Source organism: Euprymna scolopes, chromosome 3 (genome assembly GCF_053919585.1).
Source record: "Euprymna scolopes isolate OS-2025 chromosome 3, ASM5391958v1, whole genome shotgun sequence".
NCBI lineage: Eukaryota > Metazoa > Mollusca > Cephalopoda > Sepiida > Sepiolidae > Euprymna > Euprymna scolopes.
This window is the reverse complement of record NC_136484.1, coordinates 19,417,902-19,443,067: the sequence shown is the minus strand read 5'-3', so window position 1 is coordinate 19,443,067 and position 25,166 is coordinate 19,417,902. Positions and strand designations below refer to the sequence as shown.

Genomic DNA, 25,166 nt, shown 5'->3' with positions numbered 1-25,166 from the left:
GTTTTTATATACGCATCTTCTATTGAGATTTTAGTTAGCCAATCAGCTTTCTACTGCGCCCTTCCTATCAGCCAATGACCATGCACTTATCGGACAAAGGCCTATTTGACCTCTGGTTGACCTGTTCCTTTGTGTGTGCTCTATTTAGCCTGGATATCTAGTTTCTTGATCTGTTTTAAATCTAGGTTAGGGTTTTTTTTTATTTATAAATATATATATATATGTACATACATATATGCACATATATATGCATACATATATGTGTGATCGTTTATGCATATTCATGTTTATTTCATTTATTTACTTATTTTCTATTGTTTTTGCTACTTTTAAAACTATTTTGTATCGCTATCCTAGAGTAAATTTTATCTTGTGAACACAGTGGTTTGCTATTTCTCTTCTACAGTTTAATAGATGTTGGGGTTCTTTAAAGTACAGGATAGCAAATTTTTCATGAAGGCATAATCTACATGGGTCGTCTAGGTCCCTACACGTGGTAGCTTGTCTTATTATTTTCCATTCGACTACCGGCGAATGTCAACTTTCCTTGAGTTCCCAGTATTTATTTGCTAGCATTGTTTTGATACGGTGTTTTTCATTGTTGGATGTACTTTTGTGGTCATAATATCGAGTTTTGAAATCTAAGGAAGTCATACCTACATAATATTTCTTGTTAGTATTTTTATTTCTAGTATGGTTGTTCTTGTCCAGGGTTGGTTTATTATTATTATTATTATTATTATTATTATTATTATTATTATTATTATTTCTGCTAGTGTTAGTTTTATTTTTGTCATGGTGTCTACTTTTTTATTGTTTATTTTGTTGCTGTTTATATTGTTTTTATTTAATATTTTGTTATTATGTGCTTTAATTATCATCTCTAAATTTTCGCAACAACTGTACGATAACTTTAAGGTATTTTTATTGAAATTTTGTGTGTTTCATAGATATTGGTTGACCTGTTAAATGCATCTTCATCGCTTGAGTTATTACTGAGTCTACTTATGATCGAGTTAGGAATCTGTTTTATAATTGATGGTGGGTGATTGGACTTAGGTTTTACGTATATTGGAGTAGCGTTATCTTTTAAGTAGGGTTCATATGTGTTTTTATCTAAATTTAATGTGACGCCCAGGAAGTTTGTTATTTTTATGTTAGCTGATACGTCTGCTTTTAAGCCTAATTGTTTCATTTCCTTGTGTATGATTTTCTTAAAATTATCTCCCTTGACTTTGTTGGAGTTTTTTTTTTATTATAGCTAGTCCGTCATCTGTATATAGGCCGACATCCGTAGTATCAAATATGCTTGTTAAAAACAAAACTTGGCAAGAAATTTCTAGATCTTATTGAAAAACACCTTCCCGCAACTAACCCCTTACACAAAATTTTCAATAAAGATACCTTACAGTTATCCTACAGTTGTTGCGAAAATTTAGAGATAATAATTAAAGCACATAAAAACAATGTAAACAACAACAAAATAAACAATAAAAAAAGTAGACCCCATGACAAAAATAAAACTAACACTAGCAGAAATAATAATAATAATAATAATAATAATAATAATAATAATAATAATAATAATAAACCAACCCTGGAAAAGAACAACCATACTAGGAATAAAAATACTAATAACAAACAAGATAAATGCAACTGTAGACACCGCACCCTTTGCCCACTTCAAGATAAATGTCTAACCAAAAGCGTAGTTTACCAGGCCACAATATTTGCGAAAGAAAACCCGAATAACAAGAAATATTATGTAGGTATGACTTCCTTAGATTTCAAAACTCGATATTATGACCACAAAAGTACATTCAACAATAAAAACACCGTATAAAAACAATGCTAGCAAATAAATACTGAGAACTCAAGGGAAGCGGACATTCGCCGGTAGTCGAATGGAAAATAATAAGACAAGCTACCACGTGTAGGGACCTAGACGACCCATGTAGATTATGCCTTCATGAAAAATTTGCTATCCTGTACTTTAAAGAACCTCAACATCTATTAAACTGTAGAAGAGAAATAGCAAACCACTGTGTTCACAAGATAAAATTTACTCTAGGATAGCGATACAAAGTAGTTTTAAAACTAACAAAAGCAACAGAAAATAAACAAATGAATAAATGAAATAAACATGAATATACATAAACGATCGCACATATATGTATGTATATATATTTATATATATATGTATATATGTGTGCATATATGTATGTACATATGTATATATTTGTATATAAAAAACCCTAACCTAGATTTAAAACAGATCAAGAAACTAGATAGATATCCAGGCTAAATAGAGCACACACAAAGGAACAGGTCAACCAGAGGTCAAATAGGCCTTTGTCTGATAAGTGCATAGTCATTGACTGATAGGAAGGGCGCGGTGGATACTAGAAAGCTGATTGGCTAACTAAAATTTCAATAGAAGATGCATATATAAAAACGACAAACAACCACAAAATTTGCGCATAAGCCTGAAGAGTCCTAGAGTGGATGAAACGCGGAATATTCAGTGTAGCTTAATCGCCATATATATATATATATGCATATATATATATATATATATATATATATATATATATATATATATATATATATATACACACTAGTGGGACCTGTGGAAATTCTAGGAGATTCATTCATATGTAATATACTGATGTTGGCAAAACCCGGTTGTAAAGTCCGCTTAACTATGATATTTTAATTCTTGCATATTTCGTATATATTATTATAGAGTTAATGTTCTATCGAATTTTGTATATTATAAAGTTTAGTTTATAAAATTTTTCAATAAGGTTAAAAAAAATTTAGCTTATGCCATTAAAAAAGCACAGTTTCACTATTTAAACTGACTTCACACTAATAAAAATAACACAGTTTCACCATTTCAGCCTATGTCACATTTACCAATTTTCCTAAGATCACTAACAGCTAAACAATTACATTTCTTCTTACATAAAAATCAGCATAATCTATATATAACTACGCTTGTTGCTTTGACCGTTATCATTCTGACCACCCCTTAGATTGAAAATGGAATATTCTAATATTCAATGCTCAAATAAAAAAGAAAACTAATGTCGTTAATAAGTCAAACTCTACACACATTCTGACTGAATGATACCGCATTCTCATTGGATAAAAGCAATCTTGCTAATCAACCAAAAAACAAAAAAACAAAAAACAAAAAAACAAAAAACAAAAAATCAAAACAAAAAAACAAAAACAAGTTAGCAGTTTAAGCTTTCAGTTCAAATAAAAATAATCACCACAGACTCGTCAAATTTACAGATAAAATATTGGGTTACAATTTTTATGTATGCGCTAGCGTTTATTTATCATTCAAACACTACCTGGTTTGAATATATGATTAAGTAGCAGTTTTAGTCATTTAGAACTACTTTAAAGTAGTTCATTCAAGTCACTCATTTTTCGACCAAATTTCAAACAATTATTACAGTTTTTAGATCATTTTCTCAGCTATATTGTGAAAAAAAAGTTTCAATTTTCATTCAGTAAAACAAATGTTATGATGAATTTACTGGTGTTCAAAATCGTAAAAAATGTAAGTAGGTGAGCGACGTTTTTTATAACTAGTTTCTATAGCAACCACGTCACTTCAGCGACCACTGTTGCTACCAATTCACCGCTCTCGCAAAAAAAAGAAATAACAAGTGAAACAGAGAGAATGAAAGAATGAAAGGGAGATAACTAGGGGATTTTATTGAAAGCAGACGAGTGCCGTACATTGTTATTACATATATGTATGTTATGTTTATGTGGGCAAAAAATAAGACTGAAATTAAACAAAAAACAAATGAATTTACTGAAGCCTAGAAAAATCATGGATTACAATAGAAAATTAGGGCATGAAAAGTAATATGGTTAAGCTTAAACATGGAGAAGTAAAGGTCTAGTTGTTAAAACTGGAAAAGAAAAGAACAAGATATTTTTGTAAAAAACATAAACTTATAAATTAAAATATTGCAGCATTAAGAACTTTTTAAAAATACAATTTATAACATTATATCATTAATTCTTAATACTGCAATATTTTAAGTTATAAATTTATTGTTTTTTTTTATTAGAATATCTTGTGCTTTTCTTTTCCAGTTTTAACAACTAGTCCTTTAGTTTTCCATGTTTTAGCTTAACCATATTACTTTTCATGCTTGCATTTTTCTATTGTAATATAACTTTATTTTAAGCTCTAAATTTTTATGTAAAATTAAACAAATGCATTCCTTTATGCAATCTCGGAATACAAATGGACTATTCTTGCTGATTAAGAATTGTTTGTTCATCCATTTTATTTTATATCCAAAAAAACAAAAATTTATAGAGTATAAAGCTATTAATAGTTAAAAGTAATTTTTACGGAAAACTAGGTAAAATTGCATTTTCATAGATGTTATAAAGTAGACAGATGTTATAAAATTCACAGAGGACATAACTCCGAACGAATATTTTAGATTGTTCATGGCGTGCAATATTTGTTATCTATAGCAGTAGACTTTTTTACTAAAAAAAAAAAAAAAGCAGTTGTTATACTCTATGGATTTTCGTAATTTTTGGATATACTACTATTTTAGGCATGACAATTGAGTACGTAATATTGTTTTTGCTTAAAATGACATATTTTAACAAATCACTTTGTTCTATCTTAGCAAGCAACGATTTTTCACATTTTTTCCAAATAAAATTCATTTGCATATTTTTAGTTGCTTGTTAAGATCGAGTTTTTTTTTTTTTTTTTTTTTTTTTAAATGTCCTTGTAACGAAAAACAATATTACTTACTAAATTGTTTCGAAAGTAGTAATATATCAAAATGTTATGAAATTTTCCCAAGTAGAAAAACAGCTATTGGGTTTTTGATAAAAAAAATGTTTATCACTAAAGGCTTAAATGTTGGCCATTATTCAACGTGGGCCAACATTGTCCTTTTGGCTGGGAACAAAGTGTAGTATCTGTTCTTATACTACACTTCATCTTTTCTGACCTCGATTCAGAGTGCCCCTTTGCAGGGAGCTGGATTTTCCCCAAATTAAAAACCGCAATTGTGTCTAACTCTGCCCTCGAAGGGAGGCAAGTAAATAGGAACATTTAAGTCTCTGAATTACATTATTTGCATATATATATATATATATATATATATATATATATATAAGCTGAACGTGTGTGCATGTGTGTGTGTGTGTCTAGTCACGAATAGGCTCCTATATGGTTGACTATTTTAAAAAACTGATTGCATATAATGATAGAAGATGTATCGAGACACAAGAATGGGTATGTTTGATCTAGCAGAACGGTGGTTCATTAAAATTGTGGGGTCTGCGTTCACGCCTGGTCCACAAAGTATAGAAATGAAAAATTTAAAAACTAAAAAAAAAAAAAAACGTCTACAAGTGTTTTTGATATAGATGTACATAAGAATACTGTGATAAGTATGTTTTAACTTAAATAGGGATGGTATAATAAAATTGTGGGGTCTGCGTTCGCGCCTGGCCTCAATAGAATGGAAATAGACACAAACTTTAATAAAGACTTTTCGTATCTATCTGCGTAAGTATACTTTGATAATTATGCTTGTGTTTCAAGAAATATGGTATAATAAAATTATGGGGTGTTCGTTCGTGCCTGACCTCCATAGAATGGAAATATGTCACAAAGTTTAACAAGGTTTTGTTAATATAGATCCACAGAATATTGTGATAAGTGTTTCAGTGTGAACAGGTATGGTATAATAAATTATGGGGTTTATCTATTTTATTTTTTACTTTCATCATATTTTGCTTTGGTTTTGATACCCCAAATTCGAAGCTATCTCTTTACAACCCTTCCTTTTCACAACCTATCATATTTTAATAAATCAGAGTCCATTTTTTGTAGGCTGCTTTTGAACCCAGTCAACGACGGTTACTTTTTCTAGTATATATATATATATATATATATATATATATATATATATATATATATATATATATAATTTAGATAGCATTATTCTGAATAATAATATTATTAGTGAAAAAGTAGGATTAAAGCCAGAAGAAAAAAACAAAAAAACTTCCATGTATATATTGGATACCTAAAATGCACAAAAATCCAGTTAGTGCTAGGTTTATTGTAGGTTCAAAGACGTGCATTACTAAACCTTTAAGTAAAGCTATATCTAAAATATTTAAATTAATTATAAATCAAATAAATAATTTCAACCAGAAAAGAAAATTCTATAGTAATATAAATCTATTTTGGGTGGTAAATAATTCACAACCAGGGGAAAAAGATTCAATGGATTGCACAGACGTAAATGAATTCAAATGTTAAGAATTTGGGATTTTCCACTATTGTCTAACAGAATGTATAATTTGACCCAGAAATATGTGAGCAGATATCGGTCAAATGCTGAGACAATAGGCATAGGGAATATTAAAAATTCCAATGGGAAAGAATGTGTTTATAAACAAAATCGTTACAGAGAAAAAGTCAGTCAGAAAGAGTGGGGAGAGAGAGAGACAGAGAAAAAGTCAGTCAGAGAGATACAGAGAGAGAAATGTGGGACGGGCCACCCATCTCTTCATCACCAGACAACCGTCGTGCCTTTCAGTAAATGTCAAAACAGAATAACAATTTGTCACAGAATTGTTGAAATTAAATAAAAATAATCAATTTTGTAGATCAACTGTGTTGTGACTTTTACTTCGCTGTCAGTGTGTGTATACATTTTGTACCAGCGACAAAAAAAGTACATGTAAACATTATAGAAACTGGCAAAGCAACCGATTAAAGCGATTACGTAACATGTGTATGCCTATATGTTTGTTAGTGTGAATATGTTTGCGTGAGTAATAGGCAGCGTGGCATTATGTGTATGGTCCTATTATTATTGAAAAATTCCAGGTTTTAAAATGTGTGATGTTTTATCTCTTTTAATTCGTCCAGGTAAAAGATGCATGCAAAAGGTACCTGTATCCAGCTGCCAATGCCCCGAACGTTAACATCGACATTCACTATGAATCATTGTGTCCTGACAGCATCAATTTCATCATTGGACAAGCAACAAGAGCCTACAATAATGTCGGGTCTATCATGAACTTGACCTTATATCCGTTTGGAAAGGCTAATGTAAGTTGCAAGTAAACATTCTCTCTCTCTCTCTCTCACACACACACACGTGTGTTATTTTTAAAAACTTTTTTCAATTATATTTCACTCTTTATGTGTACCAGTTATTTTGCTTAGAAGCTCAATGTATCTCAAATATAACAATAGAGTATATAAAAGAATAACAGTATAGTTACATTTACAAGATCTAAATATTTACTTTTCATGCAAAACTGCTCCTTCAGCATGTTAACATTTTGGTACATGGATACCGGAACAAAATACTCATGCTGAGATCGAAATCAAAACCTAAAGACATGGAGTTAAGTACGATGTTGAATCATCTGTGAACTTTTTCCTTCTTGCAGCATTATATTGTCATGCATTTTTTTCTATCTAAGCAAAGAATTTCTAATTTTTCTGAAGAGTATATGCACGAAAAGAGACGGTGTTGACATAATGAAACGGATCTGTAAAATGTGTACCGAAATTTTAACATGCTGAGGGAATGTAACCTTAATGTAATGAAGTTTTATATTTTTTTTCACAGATCACAGAAAATCCTGATGGATCAACTACATACAAATGTCAACATGGACCGTTGGAATGCGAAGGTAATCTTATTGAAGTAGGTATTAAATTACAAATGAAGAATTGCATCAATATATATATATATATATATATATATATATATATATATATACTAGACTACCTGTGACCCGTTGGGTCAGTATGTTATATTAGCTATGGAATTCATGTATGAGCATGACACTTGTGACGTAAAGAAAATAGTTTTTTTTTTTACATAACAGAAACATTTCTTTGAAAGTATATTAAAATGAAAAATCACGAACGGATCACTCAAACAGGGAAAAAAAATCCTCCCTATTCGTGTAAAGTTACCTATTTTTCCGAATAATCGCTCAAAAATCGAAAATTAAACAAGATTTTCCTACAAATCGAACGCTGACGAAACTCATTTAGCAGCAAAAACGCACATGAACCAACCGATGAGAAATATAAGAATTAAAAACCCATATTGGAATCCTTCAACCAAGTTATAGAAACTTAAAATCTAAAAAAAATGATTAATAAAACCTGAAGCTAAAAAATAAAACCTAAATAAATAAAATAAAATAAAACTAATATTGAAACAGATTAGTAAATGTGTTAACAAATTCACCGTTCTCACACAACTATTTTGTATCTAGAAATGTAAACAAAAAATAAAAAAGAAAGAAGGAAGGAAGGAAAAGGGACGGATAGAGTAGTAGTAGTAGTAGTCTTGGCTTTACTACAATTGTTCTTATGATTGTCAACGGGTTAAAGTTGTTTAGTTGTAAGAAAATAGCGACAGTATAGTTGTAATCAAGAATAGTTGCAAAACACCCCCACTCTTCCCATATTAAATAATAATTTCGAAATAATAACATTAATATTTCAGTGTGCAGGTCAAAATCTGCAAAAGAAGCAATTTGTGTTTATTTGTTTATGTTGTTATGGGTTAATGTTTATGTGCGCATGCACAACTGGATGTCGTAAACCGGAAAGTGGATTGCATCACTTGTTACAAGGTCATTTGAGTTTTATAATTATATATATATATTTGCGTAGGTTGAGAGCATATTATGTCATGTTTATAGCATTTAAAAATAGCATTTTTATTGTGAAACGTGCAGATTGAATGAATGCATTTTTTTTTTTTATTATTATTAGTGGGGATGGCACCCGGCTTTGCCCAGGTGTAAAATACGCTTAAATATGCTATTTTAATTTGTCCAGATTTCGTATATATTATTTCAGTGTCGTCATTTCGAAAGTAAAAAAAAAATGCTTGGACTTTTTCCACCCCAAAAGTGTTATAATGTACTTTTTAAAAATTTGACAATTCTATGTTCCAGGAAAAAAACCAATTAAATTACCCCCCCCCCTCCGCCCCAACTTTGAGTGCTTTCCTTTTCTTGTTTTATTTCTTTTTCAGCTAATTTTAAATTTTCCGCAGAGAAGGCAGTTTGCTAGGTGAAGCAAGCCATCATTTATGCTGCCATGCACGTAGCGTAAACGGAAGTTGTAAAATGGCGGAAAGTAGTTTGTGGGTTCAGGGGTTAATACCATGCAAACGGTAAATTTACCCCCAGTTTGAGTATCAGATTCGTTGTCACCGACCACGATTACCCCATAAAAAACAAATTAGAGCGGTCGGTGTTCTGTTGTTACATAATCCTACATTTACCAGAATTTCATGGATCTTGTGTCTATAGAGACAATAAGTGTACAGTTTGATACCAGTGTGGAAACTGTACATGCAATTATTCGCAAGGCGAAGAACTGAAGATGCAGAAGATATGCATGGATGCACCAGTCCTCAACTTCATCCTTGTCACAGACTATTTGATCAAGATGAGCATCAAGACAGTTCCTTACCCTCCTCTAGTCTAGACCTTGCTCCATGTAATTTTGATTATTCTCTAATCTCAAGGAAAACCTTGGAGGCTGCCCTCATGAGGCAATTGAGGAGATGAAAGAGGCTGTGATGAGGATCATTGAAACGCTTACACTTTTCCATAGGGCCATCTAGAAGTTGTTTAAACAGTACAACAAGTGAATTGCAGCTGGAGGAGATTACTTTAAAGATGACTAGAGTTTCATGTGTGTATTATCAATAAAAGTGCCCATACGAAAAAAGTCTGGAAACTTATTGAAGTTACCCTGTACCATAAGAAAATTGACAAAAAGGTACAAAAAGGAATATTTTACCTAAGGAATATAATAAAGAATAATCGATTACTAAATCGGTTCTTTTCTCTTACTAATCGATTTTCTTTCTTTTTTTTTTTCAGAATTGTGCACTGAATCTCCTTTCAGAATCAAAAGGATTCCCTTACGTCAGTTGCGTCTCCCGACAAATTAAAGGTCGATACACCTCGTACATGTCTTATCTAATTGTAAGATTTTTATATTGAAATCCATGCTATACATTCAACAACGTTCTGTATTGCTCTCTCTCTCCCCTCCTTGTGCTAATAATTGGGATATGCCATAGTTTTTTGACAAAATGAATAGCGATCAGATCGATCGCAGATCCATGATTTCATTATAATATATTCATTTATTTATAAGAAATTATAGTTTCTGTAGATTAAATAATATATATGATGGACTCTCCCATCGATTTCGATATATGAGGTTCCGGCACAACAACTAAGTTGCTCGGAAATCCACATAGATGATTTTTTTATAGTGGTGAAGGCGTTGTGTAGAACCAACCACAAAATTTGCTATTACTGCTTGTCGGTGCAGATGACTGCTGCAAGACAAAGCACACTGTACAACGCAGGTTTTTACATCAGTTACCTTCTTCTAGATGCATGGCCTTACGAAGACTGGAGGTGCATCACTCTCAGTGAATTATGCGCCCCCAAATACCAACCTGGAAATTTCTATGACTCAGCACGGAACATACAGCACTTAGTCTTCCCAAACGATCACCCATCTGGTACTGGCTATGCTCAACATTGCTTAACTTTGGTGATCTGGCGAGAACCGGTGTGTCAACGTGATTGTGCTGTTTATATATATATAGTGATCCACAAAAATACCGTTTCACAGCTTTTTAATATTGCTTGACAAGCTTGGGATCAAACTCGCAACCATTGAATTGCTAGCCAGTAGCTCTACCTAACAGGCCACAGGATCGGCACTGCTGCCAAAGATATCTAACAATGCAGATTACAAAAGTCCATATTCTAAATTTCAAGATGTTGAACATCTTACCGTTTATTTTTTTTAAGTACGCTGACATGCACAATTCTTGACAGCACCTGTTTCATAGCACAGAATCGTTCATGTAATTATTATGTCAATTTTTGAATTTATTCTGCCCTTAACTCATCAGAAGAATAAGAATTTATCATTTTAAGAGAAAATAAAGGCATATGGACATGATTACAAAATCCGAAAATTGGGAGAGAAATTTCAATTATTTTTCATTTTGTTATGCTACCTTTGAATTTTCAAATTTCGTAAAGTCACCAGCTTCAAATTCCTATCTTAATAAATTGTATTCATTTTGATATATATTTAAATAAAAATATTTTATTAAGTTATTATTTATAATTCGTCTATATTTATTCACTTAGATAATATTGATAACTGTTAAATCTATACTGTATGTATTTATATTTATTTTTATATAAAACTAATTATCTAATCTATTAATTTATTCATCGTAATAACCTTTGATTAATTAGACCTAAATTTTACATGGCTATAAATCTAGTTTTATTGCATACTAGCATGGGCGGCCGGCGTTGTCCGGGTGTTTGGATTTGTATGTTGTGCAAAAAAAAAAAAAGTGATAGTAGGAAGGCAGGCTCGAACCCGTACCGCAAAGGAGGAAAAGAACGAGGTAAAACCTAACGTTTATGCTGTTACGACCACCGCCAAACCGGAAGCGATATTTTTTTAAATTAAGGCTAGACAATCTAAAGGAGAGGATAACTTTAAAAAATATCGGCAAAAAAAGTGTAGAAAAGTGCCTAGTTGAAAGGGAAGATATTAATGTTTTTAGCCAATTTTTCGATATTTGTCGTATGAAAGATCGAATTTTAAAACGATACTGATCTTGGTAAAATCCGTCGCCTCTATTGAAAGTTTCAGGCAGACATGCAAACAGACATACATACATACATTTATATATTGGTAACTAAAACTTTTCGACTCAAACTGATGAAAAAGCTTGCCCTATCTCTGAATACCCTTTACGTAAAATTTCAAATATTTAGACCAGAAATTGTCTGAGTAATTTGAAAGAGACCGCAGAGGTCATTTTTGTAAAACTTTGACCCCTATTATGACCCCTTAAAATTTATTGTTTTGGGCTCAAATCAAGTTATTAAGTTAGATCCATGTCCAAGGAACCTATATCTAAAATTTCAAGTGCGTAGACCCAAAAATTGTCAGAGGAGTTTGGTAGAGTTCTCAAAGGTCAAATTGTTGAACTTTGACCCCTTAATCGCCAAAGTTTTGGCCTAAAACCGATCACATCGATTTTTCCAAATCTCAGTAACCTGTATATCAAATTTCGAGTCTGTAGACTAAAAATTGACAAAGTTATTGTGTAGGGAAATGTACACAGACACACAGACACACACACCCACACACACACACACACACACACACACTTTCACTTTTATATATATATAGACATAAATATTTTATGACATTTATTTTTACTAAAAACGTTTAGTAAGTTTTAATCAACTACTTTTAACATTAATATGAGAGATCACCTTAAATTTTCCTATCATTTGTTTATAATCTGTTTAAGGGAGCTTCATAAATTAAAGGATTGTTATAAATAAAAGGTGAAATATTATTGAATAAACATAGTTCCTCATATGCTATATTATAAAATGGTCTTTAATTATCCATTTGTCTTTTTTTATTTCTTTTATTTAACGGTTTGTTTAACTCTTTTTATCAGGTCGTGAACATCTAGGGTATAAGTTTGTCTTAACGGCTTTGCTCATCTAGTCTCTGAGTGTGGGTGCATGTACATCAGAACATAGAAGAATACACGAACATGACATACCTGTCTTCTGCTGGTGCCTCTGGGAGATTCATCAATCATCTTGGGAGAGCTGGAACCTGTTTTAACAAAGACGCTCCAAGACAGGAACCAAAGACGCTGTAGTTTTTATATATATTCTTTATTCACTCCCAGGCGTTTCGTCACAGTAGAAATGGAGAGAATAACGATATTTGACTTGTTTTTTCTCTATATACATTTGGAAACCATCGCCCCTGTTTCACCCATCTTGTTTCTTCGACGTCTTGAAACCAACCCACTAAAATTAACTCAGTTTATTTAAACTGGAACCCCTGACACATCAGATTTGGTCGCCGCTTGCATACTTTCCGGTGCAACTTAATCGGCCACAGAGTTTGATTTATGTCACAACATGACCCCTTGACCCTTTCTGCACCTGCAGTGCTCACTCAACTTAATTATTTTCCATGATTCAATCTATTGTTTACGCTGCTAGATAGACAATTTGATAGATAAATAAATCGATTTTTGCCGCGTTTCGTCCTTGTGAGGATTCGTCAGGCAATGACATGTATCTTTCCCTCTTTCATCTAAGCTCCACCTACGTGTTGAGCTTTTTTATATCGATAAGTTTCCATTTAAAGAATCCTTCTATACTTCTTATATATATATATATATATATATTCTTTAATGAAATAATAAGAGTTAAATTTGGATTATTTGTCTGAGTAATTTCGTAGAAGTCAATTTTTAAGACTTTGACCCCAATTTTGACGTCTTAATATTTATTGTTTTCCTCTCAAATCAAAATACAAAGTTTTACCCATGTCCAAGTAACTTAGATCTAAAATTTCAAGTCTTTAGATCCAAAATTAGCGGAGGAATTTGGTAGAATCTGCAAAGGTCAACTCTTTCAACTTTGACCTTTTGGCAGCCAAATTTCCGCCACAAAACTAATTAAAATGCTTGCCGCATGTCTGAATACCCGTTAAGTATAAATTTCAAATGTTTAGACCCAAAATTGACAGATTAGTTTGCTAGACACCGCAAAGGTCAATAAAAGTGTTAACCTTTAAAAGGAAAGAACTTTATTTGCCTTTTTACATTTTGGAGTGAGTACACCTCTTGTTAATAATGTTTACCGGCAATATATGTCTCGTTGGTTTCGGGGCTAAGAGTGTACTGCCTACTCGCCTGTCATTCTGGCTAGGGATTGGTTAAGGAGAGAGAGAGAGAGAGAGAGAGAGAGAGAGAGAGGGGGGGGAAGGGAGGGAGGGAGGGGGAGGGAGATGGTGAGGGACTCTGGATAGCAGTTTCTGGTTTGTGTTCGGTTTATGAGAAGAGAAAAAGAGAAGCTAAGAAACTATTATTTCTTGGGGAATAGTATTATTTTCGTCCTAATTCTTGGCTTTTAAGGGTGACTCAGGTCAGCCCTACAGAATAAAGGCCATATAAAAATATAACTCGTTGTGGGTTTCCTTTGATTACAGAACTTCATGACAAAAGAAAAAAGCTGAGAAAAAGAACCATGCAATAAATCATGTCTACTTTGTCCATATGCCAAGCGGACAAGGATGTATTATCCCGTTTGTGAACTGTGTAATTGAATAACATTTGTTTCCCTAAGTACGAACATTACACATTATTTAGGTGAACGCTTTGTATACACACAAGTATATAACATGTACGTTTAGATTATTTATACAACACATACGTTAATTAAACACTAGAGAGACACTAGCCCATACGAACAAGAAAAGAGGAACATTATAATGACTAGACGATGCACGAGCCCACATGCATTCAAGACACACATATATACAGACCCTGGCTATCCAACAAATGTAAATTAATAACCAATGTATATTTAAATATGGGAAAAGCATCATCGGACATTAATGGTAAATACACAAGAAGAGGATAATACAGAGAAACGTTGTATAAATATCAATGTTGATTAAGACAATAGTCCGAAGAAAAACAGTATAAATAAATAAAAACTCATTATATAAAAAGAATTCATACGTTTCTTAACTATTATATATGCAAAAGTAGCAACTTTTAATAAAAACGATCAGTGTTCGAATCACTGATTGGAAATTACATGGATTGAAATAAAATAAAATATATTTTGTTAACGTTCCTTGTCATCCACAATCTGTAAACGTATAAAATGGTCTATGTGGAAACAAAATAGTGAAAATAAAATAAAAATGTCGACAATAGTTGAGGGCTACTAAATAAATATGTAGGAAGAGACACTATTCCCTTGATTCTCACATTATAACACTGAGTGTTTAACAAGATGCATAAAAACTCATTTTGCGTTATGGTATGTTTCAACCTTGTATTGAACCCTGGCATTCCGGGATATTCATTCTTTTCTTAACTATTATATGTTTACAATAGCAACTTTTAATAAAAATTATGTTTTCGAATCACTGATTAGAAGTTACATGGATTCAAATAAAATATATTCTGTTACTTGATCCTTCAATCTGTAAAGTTATAGAATAATGTGTGGAAATAAACTGATGAAAAGAAAATAAAGATATCGACAATTGTTGAGAGCAAGCCAAAGCTCTCTCCCTCTTCGTTATCTACTCCATTGAGATGTAGGGAGATGTACCACCCATTTCCCAGGATCACTTCATTCACCCTGGATTTTCACCTTATAATGCTGAGTATTTAGCAACAGGCATTGAAGAGGCATCTTTCATTCTTGTTAGCTCCTTACATAAAGTAGCTTCTTGCCTTGTCTCGATTACTTTCCATAGAAAAAGTACAATTTTTTGTGCCTTTAGTAAAATTCGATGATGATGCTTTTGTTAGCATTTTTTTTTTACATGGTAGTCACCACTTATCAAGGTCTGAAGATCACTCGAGGATAAGGGTTACTGAGTGTACAGCAGTTACTGAGTCAACAGCATATTAACAATTATTGGTGGAAATAGGGTAAAAATAGATTATATAAGGGCAGATTAATAAGAACTTGTTTACATTGGACTTAAATACGACCATGTTGTCATCAGCTGGAAAGCAGGCCAGCGGAACAGAGTTCCATAGGCGAGCAGTTTTAAGAAAGAAGCTTTGTTCATGGAATCTGCATTTAGATTTAGGCACAGATAGAGAGTTGGGGAAACTGCTGATAATAGTTGTAACTAGACGAGTATTTTTTGTAAAGGTTTTGAGAGACCAAAGATTAAAGCTCAGACGAGCACTTGCCATGAAAATAACAATAGAATGGCGATAGACTTGCAACGTCTTTTTTGTGGGCGAAAGATTGCAGGGAATCTATAAACTATAAAAAGAAGGGCATCACCTACTAGGTTTCAAAGCCGGTTTTGAACTTTGTCAAGGCAGGATAAGGTACTTTGAGCAGCTCACGCCCAAATATGGCAACAGTACTTCATTTTAAGACGTATCTGGCTCTTATACTGGTAGAGGATTGCGTCGGGAGTTAGATATCTTCTGGAGCAGTAAAATGACGCAACCATTTTTCCGGCGACCTTGGCAACGGATTTTATGTAAGTCTTCGATTTTAGGTCAGGATTAAAGGTCAGGCTCAGAAGTTTGTCAAAACAGGAAGTCTCTTTTAGCCGAGAGCCAATTATATCAATTGGGGCCAAGTGTGGATCAGAGTGTTTATGGTGAAAAGACAAAAGCTTGGATTCGGATGCATTAAAATTAACCACTTTTTACCCCATTACACCACATGCTTAAGGTCTGAGGAGAGAGACTCAGAGAGATCTTTGTCATTGTTGGCCTTTGGAGTGTTTCTATAGTGTCATTGTTGGCCTTTGGAGTGTTTCTATAGTGTCATTGTTGGCCTTTGGAGTGTTTCTATAGTGTCATTGTTGGCCTTTGGAGTGTTTCCATAGTGTCATTGTTGGCCTTTGGAGTGTTTCTATAGTGTCATTGTTGGCCTTTGGAGTGTTTCTATAGTGTCATTGTTGGCCTTTGGAGTGTTTCTATAGTGTCATTGTTGGCCTTTGGAGTGTTTCTATAGTGTCATCTGCATATATCTTGACAAATCAACTTGGAATGTGGTTTGGGATTCGTTTCTCCAATATCTTTCTAAAGTGAATTTAGAACGTTTTCTAGAAGCATACAGGGTATTCATGAGAGAGACCACACAAAGGTTGCCAACGTTCCTAAGTGAAAGTGATTCTCTGGAACAAACTGGGTTCGAACTTGGAACACCCAGGTTATCAGCTCGTGTTATTAACCACTTGGCCATCGTCACCTCCCTGCTGCTGTAGGCTCCTTTTACACACACATAAAACATCAACATATGTATATTGAATGTATATATGTTGAATTCAACATATATACATGTACATTTCATGTGTAGTACACTATCTTCTTCTTTTAAAGAATTTATTATGTTTTCTTTTTTTCTTTTACAGTGTGGAAACAAATTAAAAATTGATGTCGATAAACTCTTTGAGTGCAGCCATTCTTCAAAAGGAATGGAGTTGCAAAAAGCTGTAGCTGAGAAGACAGATAATTTGGATCCTCCAATGACTAGTGTACCCTGGATAGTTGTAAATGGGGTAAGTAAAACTATTGTCTACATAATTTAAAAAAAAAAATGAAAGCTAAATAAGACAAGTTGATCTTTGAATATTATTTATTTATTTTTAAAACATACATTTAAATTTAAAATATTTCGAAATGTTGTGTATATCTTAAAACTGTCGTTAAATAAAATAAATCTCGCCTGTGTTTAAATGTATGTATGCATGTATGTATGTATTTGTGTGTGTGTATATGTGTATTGGGGTGGAGAGGGCTCCCGTAAGCCGTGGTGAAGGCAACCTTTCTAGGAGAAGCAAATCTCTGATTTAAAAAACCATAAAGCGGAAGACCATTACCCGCATTAAGCTGGTCTGCAGTTTAATTTGTTGCTGGCTATATTGCTCTTGCTTATTGCTGGATCTCAACATTTTGAACCGAGAGAGAGACTTAGCTGTCGTACAAAGCTAAGACTCTGTAACATCATATTTGTATAGATACTCCCTCAGGCATTTGGGCTCATGGATTTGAATTTGAAAGTCCTGCAAATCAACATCAACACATGGGAAGAACTTACTCTGCCAAGGTCGAAGTGGCGAAAGCTTGTACATGAAAGGTGTGATGCTCTAGAGAAAAGAAATCTGAATCTGAAGTGAGAGCTTGGAAATGCGACACTTATGAACGAGTGCTTTTGTCAAAAGCTGGTTATGTCATCCACCTTAAATCACACAAAACTCATGTTCAAGTCAAATTTGTACCTATTGGTCTGAGGCAAACAATCTGTTTAATATGCAGCAAAGTTTGCAAATCTACTGCTCGTTTAAGAAGACATATGAAACACTCTTCAACCTTCAAAGGAAGTACACTCAGTAGAACTTGCTCAATTTGTATGTCACATCTGCTTCAAAATGTGCAAATCTGCAGCAAGTGCAGAATCATCTGAGATGGCATGGACGACGAGATAGGGAGAACTCAATGTGACCATGATCATCTGGAAAGATGCAGCAATCATCATGTATGTATGTATGTATGTATGTATGTATTATAATTATTTAATATATCCACATAGAAAGTTATAAAGAGATATAATATTTTATGTATCGATTATCAGTATTTACTTCAACAGTGCTCAATACATGAGTAGAGCTAGATAGTAGGTTATGGAAATATATCTGAAATAAGGCCATACCGAGTCTTCTGCCTTTAAAGACCATAGGGACTTGCCAGCTTAAAATATATGGGATTCATGGGTGTTTTGTATAAGTTTAGCTAGCACCCCTATCAGATTCATTGTTATTCCTGTCCATGAGTTAATGTTTACATTCGTTAATGGCAGAGCTTCTCTCATACAAAGGTTCGGCTGATTTTTACCTTCTACTTCCTTTGCTCTGTTTTGAAGAAGGGGTTGCCTCACTTTTTATAAATTTGATAAGTTAATAAGTAATCTTTTTTCTCATTTTTGTTTTAGGTGTTTGATCAGTTTATTTTTTATTCAATAATTTTTTATTCATTTTTTGTGCAGGATGCCATGATAAAGTTGTCAACTTAGAGAAAACAACAGCATTGCTTTATTTTAAAACGTTTATTGAAAAAATCAATTCAGGTAACTTGAGTATGTATTAGAGCTGATATCTATTCAATGTAACCGGCTTTAGCCTCAATCACTGCCTCGATATGGCTTCAGAACTGGGAGCATGCCTTTTTCCACAAGTGCCAGCAGGAGAGCTCAGCGAATACTCAACAAATACTCAGCGAATACTCAGCGAATACTTGTTGGATGGTGGCAATCAGACTGGCTTTGGTGTGGAATGTCATGTTGGTGATTTTCCTGACATATGACCAAACGAAATAGTCCATAAGGTTCAGGTCAGGGAAGGAGGGGGGCATTGAGAGTTTATTTAATATTTTCACAAGAAAAGTTGAATAATGTTATGAATATTATAACAATATTTTGATAATCATATTTTACTCCTCATTTTATGATGCCATTTTATAATTGTTCTCTTTTGCATATGAAAGTACGATTATTAGCGTAAGATATATTTTTTAATCATGAGAAAAAGAAAATTGAGACAATGGGCAGTTGAAGTTTGAAGGGTGACTGAAAAATACAGTTGCGAATTAATTAGAACCTCTATCCAGTCATGGCTGACAGAATGAGTCCATGCTATCATAGCAAAGTAAATAAAATGGTTCCGTACGAAATTCCATCCAGATTCCAGAGTATGACAAAAGCATTCCTGAGTTTGACAAGATACACCTGAAGAAAGTCGGAGGTTACATCGACCAAAACGTTGAGCAAATGGCACTCAAGATGAGAACAGCCGTCTGAAGATTACAAATAATACGAATAACCAATGCTCATCTAAAAAATTCAGAAATGTAATGTTAATTCTATTATGAAATAAATTTACGTTCATAAAGAAATTCAGATGATCTCGTCTTTTGTTGCAGGTACACACCGAAGATTTGCAAAGAGAAGCACTGAACGATTTAACCGGTTTGGTATGCAACACATATACGGTAAATCTTTTAATACCTATCTTGTGAATGCCGCTTTTTTTAACCCCCTTTTAATGAAATTTGAATTCAGTGTATGTTTGTGTCTGTGTAGGGGGAAAGTTGGAGTCTTTAAACTTTCTCTGCCACAAAAGTCAGATGATACCAACGTTTTTATTTAGACATTTAAATCCCACCAACAAGATATCCTCTAAATCCCAATCCCCAAAATAATTTATTTATGAAAGGAGTTGTGTTTGAAGGCTATATCAATGCAATTCATAGGAAGCACCATATTCACAAGTTAGTATATAAAAAATAAAACCAATATTAGAAAGAATTTTCAATAATTTTCGATCATATTACGTTTATTTATCAACATAATGTGTTGTACAAGATAGCAGGTGTTGATGTCCCTAATTTTCGAGAGTAGTATCTCTTCTTCAGGAGAGAAAATAAAAATAAAATTATTTAACTGTTCGGCGAGCATTTCTTTTTATTTGCCCCCTGAAGAAGAGATAATACTCTTGAAAATTAGGGACATCAACATCTACTATTTTATATGACACAATATATTGGTAAATAAACGTAATATAATCTTGTCATTATTCTTTTATATACTAACTTGTATCCATGGTGTTTCCTCCGAACTGCATTGATATAGCCTTCAAACACAACTCCTTTTATACTATGCACAATGCTTCAAGTAAACTACAACAGCCTTTTCATGATTTATTGTTTTATAAAGGAGTCATCACTTATCAAGACCTGAAGGCTACTCAAAGACAAGAGTCAATAAGTAGTCACTGAGACAAGATCGTTGGTGGTGGAAATTGGGTAGAATTTGATTATTTAATTATTTAAGGGGATGGCTCAACAAAAACTTGTTTACATCGGACTTAAAAGCAACTAAATTGTAATCAGTTGGAAAGCAGCCCAGCAGAACAGAATTCCACATGCTGTGAAGGTTTATGCAAGTTGAAAGTTTGAAGAATAAGAAACCAACTGATGAATTCTTGAGATTTTCTTTCTCTATTAGCTTAATTGAGTAACATTTTAGATTCGTCAGTAAGCAGCAGTCGGGTCCCACATGGCGGAACCCCTCTAACATATGTATGTTGCTGGGATCTTGAGCTCACCTGGCATCTCTATCATTGTTTCCTTCGGTACCCCAGTTAAATTCTTTTTCTTGAAGACTGTGGTGACTAGCGATACTATCCTTCTCACCAGTCTATCCCCAGCTCTTGGCACGGCTTTTATAACATTACCGTCAGTCAACTCCTTGTATGTCAAGTTGAACAACTGACGGTAATCTTCTGGTGGCAGTGTTCTCTGCCCTGTGGAATAGTTGAGCTCATAGAATCTTGTGTTTTGGTCTGTGAACTCCCTGGCAGTGACGGTCAATCCGCCAGTTTTTCCACTGGGGATGACATCTGCTCCTTGCTGAGGGTGACACCAACTACCACACTCTTTTTGCTTAGCTGAGCGACCCCCATCTTTTTCCTGGAATGAGAAATTCTTGCTCCAACCTTCTGCGACGGTTTTTTGCTTCTGCTGTCTTTACTGCTGCCATACCTCAGGTCTTTGTCCAGTGATTGGTTGAAGTCAGTAACTAGCTCGTTTATTTCCATGGCCTGTTCCCAGTTGCCTGGCTCATTGACTGGTGGGTTGGTGGTTCTCAAAATGGAGAAATCAACGGAGCCGTTTGATTTCATTCCCGACCTTAGGAGTCCTGGCCTCATATGGGTGGGCAGGCTGACAGTTAAAGCCCTCCTCCATCGATCTCACCAAGCTGGATCACCTCTCCCAGCTGGCCTATTTCTATCACTGTGGTGGACAGCAGAGTCAAAACTACAGGAGTAGATGCCTAGTGCAGCAAACTCCTCTATCGTTATGGTGCAGGGGGAAGCAGCACTGGCAGAGGTCCCTGATCTCGTTTTCTAGCCTGTTCCAATGTTTGTATCAGAGACACAGGCAGCAGAACCTGTGCCAGACGCTATCGCGGAGCCTGGACCATACGATGGTGGTGGAGAATTTCTGGACCCTGATCTTGCCCCCAGATTGGGCTGAAGCCCCCTTTGGGAACAGGACCCCAGGCTAGGCATTTCTACACTGGAGCCTGGACCAACTACCCCCCTCTCCTTCTCCATCCTCTCTCTGGCTCAGACCTGCCGATTTGGCCTGACTAAAGATTCTGTTCGATTTGACTCTAACCACTTCAGATACAGACCGGCCAGCTGTTTAAGTCGAGCCTAAAAAGAGAACAACCTGAAATAAATCCAAAAAAAGAAACAATTAATGGGTCAACAGGGGGAAGCAAACCAGGGAAGCAAAAGAGATGCTCCCCCCCCCCAAAAAAAAAAAAAAAAACGCTGGACACGCTAGTCTTTGGGGTTCGGCAAGGGAAAATGATCCCGCGCCACGTTAGGAGATTGTGGCCACAAATGCGCTGTATTTATGAAAGAATATTGTTGCATCAGACATAATTCTAAGAAAAAAAAAAAATGAAAATAAATGAATAGAATTAATTCCCAATTGAATTTGTCATCATAAAAAGAGTCTCAGATGTAAACTGATTGTGTTTATATTTGATTTGATTTGGAATTAAAAGTCTATTGTTAATTAATCATTTGAAAAAAATCACATTTTATGTTTTTTCGTTTGCAGATGAAATGAAAAAGTCAACATAACATCCACTCACAAACAACGCCTATGCGCATAGACACACATGAGTCACATGTGAATCACGTGTGCTGGTCACGTGACTAACATTTTTGGTGCGAAATGCTGCCATTGTGTGTTTTCTTTATTCGAGTGGAAAGTTTAGAAACTTTAAAAAATAAATATGCAAATGAGGAATATTAGGATTTGTTTGAGAGAGTTTGGAGATTACTATATGTACGGTATTTGGAAATATTAATGTATCCTTAGAATTAAATCAGCTTAATCAGTTTGATGTTAATACAGTTAGGAAAGATTGAAAAAACGTTTTGCTTGTAACAATAAACAAATATGAAATTCGAAAAACAGTCAAACAAAAGATGTGCAAATATGTTACCTTTATTTTTTTCATCTTCCACATTTTTTCAATGACTTAAATTTTTGCTTTTCTATTTTCACAGGGTTCTGACAAACCGAAAGCGTGTAAAAATATTTACAATGTCACCTTTGAATAAGATGTAAACTGAAATTCAATCAAATAAATGATTTATCAGGTTAATATGTGTTGTGTATATTTGTCAGAATTTAATTCTTCCAACTACCCTTCTTTCTTTCTTTCTTTCTTTTCTTCTTTCTTTAACCCGCCCCTCTATGCAAGTAGTTGTAGACTGCTACTGATAGCACGTGACTGTTTCTTTGTTGACGATTGGTCGAGAGATTTTTTGCTCGCCGATTTAAGTGAAAATGGAAGTGAAAAAAAAAAAAAGGCAGTTGCTGCCTTGGCCTTTGGGAGTGAAAGGTCGTTGTTTGAAAATGTCGGACTTGGATATAGTAACCCATCGTGGCGAGACATCAGGAGGCTCTAGATGAAGGTCCTATTTCGTCAGTTAAATTTTCGTCTAGGTGACGAAAATGAAGAGAAAAATGCTGGCGGAGTTCAGACAGAAAAGTCTTTAAAAAATCAATTCAAAAGTCTTGTGTAGAGGAAAAGAAATAAGTGCAAAAGTTAAACATCAGACGAGTGAAAAAGTGATATTGCAAACAGCAATAATTTGCTTGTTACTCAGGAAATATTCGAAGTGAAAGGAAAGTGTATTCTTCTTCGATGGTGCAGCAAGAAGAAAGAGCCTTCTCTAATAAGAAAAGAGTTTTTGTTCGACTAAGCTGTCGAAGTTTCATCAGATCAAATAATGTTTTTTCCAAGTAAAAGCCGACAAATATGAGTAAAAGAAAGTCGAAGATATTTGATAAAAAAGAAGAAAATCCAACGAGACATTTTTTATTTTTATGCTATCTCCAGCAGAAATGGCAATTCTTCTCTCTAAAATTGAATTCTGTATAAATTATCCTTGCTTCTGAAAAAAAAAAAACTATTCTTAGCTCAAAGTAAGTTTTGCCTCTTTCTTAATCTTTTCTTATCTTTTAATTCTATTCTTTCTCTCTCCTGAACTGTTACTAGAACCTTTAAGGTTCGCTAAAAGGGGACATTTTTTGGCAGTCAAAATACAGTCTTTTATACGAGTAAAAGGTAAACTTCAGACTTGATTATTTTTTTTCTCTTTCTCCTTTTAATTTATTTTTCCCTCTTTAAATAAAAGATTATAATTATTTCAAGTGGTTTTACTTCCTCTTCTTTCTCCTTGTCTTACGTGTAAATGGTTTTTACGCGTTCTAGTATTTAAATGCGTCTAATTTGGCTGTTATTAAGTTAAATTCGGACACACTCTTACATAAAGAGGCTTCTTTATACACAGAGAATATAACCCTGACGTTATGCAACTTGGATTCAATTAATCGTATACAATGAACAGTTTTCAATAAACATGCTTCCGGAATTAAATAACCCCAAAAGCATTGATATGCCTTCAAGCCGATGTCAAACAGGAACTAGAAAAAAAAAAACAAATCTTTATTTGAAAAAATAAAAATGGTTGATTTAATCGCCAGGTAATTAATAAATAAACAATATATTTTTTAAACGAGAATTTGAACATCACATATTTTCTGATTAAGTTTAGTACATAGAATTCAAATTCTAGTTTAATATTATGAATATACTAGCAAGAATAACCGACCTTGCCCGAGATAGAACAAGGAACCTTATGTCCCTTTTCGCCCAGCTCATAACACCATATTACACTTTTTATTCTTTATTTTTACATTTTAAAATATTCAATTTTAAGGTGGGATCTAAGAATGTACCTGTTGTGATATTAATGAGTGCGGATGGTTAGGGATTAGATAAGGACGTGAAGAGGATAATGAAACACGTTTTATTCACAGAGTCTACAAACTGGAACTGCTCAACCATGAGCCTGAAACCGGAAGAAAGGATATGGGAGAGGAGTGGAAGGAGGACTGGATGGGACTGTTAATACTAATACTACAACATCCCCTTCTGTATCGAACAAGAAATACATTGGACTGTAATGGCTGGAAGCAGTTTGCGGGGAAGGAAAGGGAGATAGTTCATTTGTTCTATATCACAAGTCGAGCCTCTGCATAGTTTTGCTCGTCCTGCTTGATCTACGCAGTTTGGAACTGGTGGATGGATGCTTGGAATGGTTGATAGGTGACCATCGGCTGACCTTGGGCCTTGCGCTGGCATAGTATTGTGAAGATAAGGAACTAGGTGTGTGTCACAACAAATTTTTCAGTTGGTGCTGGCACTTCATATTGTCTGCCTTGCCCTTTGTTGGCCTTAATGACAGCAAGTTTTACCAGGTGTGACCTTGGCTTATCAGTAATCCGCACAATCTTTCCGGGTTCCAAGAGTCTGATTCTTTTGTTCTGAACATGAACCTGTTGATGGCCATTCTTTCG

The 25,166-nt window shown here is 34.0% G+C and overlaps 1 protein-coding gene across 1 annotated transcript in view; it reads left to right on the top strand.

Moving 5' to 3' along the window:
- LOC145252645 (gamma-interferon-inducible lysosomal thiol reductase-like) overlaps positions 1-23,474 on the top strand; it is a 43,018-nt gene extending 19,544 nt beyond the window's left edge. The window contains exons 2-7 of the mRNA XM_080112387.1: positions 6,953-7,135; positions 7,665-7,742; positions 9,955-10,059; positions 17,075-17,221; positions 19,638-19,706; positions 22,805-23,474. Coding sequence (XP_079968513.1) covers positions 6,953-7,135; positions 7,665-7,742; positions 9,955-10,059; positions 17,075-17,221; positions 19,638-19,706; positions 22,805-22,858 — 636 coding nt within the window. The 3' untranslated portion in view covers positions 22,859-23,474. The remainder of the gene's footprint in view (positions 1-6,952; positions 7,136-7,664; positions 7,743-9,954; positions 10,060-17,074; positions 17,222-19,637; positions 19,707-22,804) is intronic.
- Positions 23,475-25,166: the final 1,692 nt, after the last annotated feature.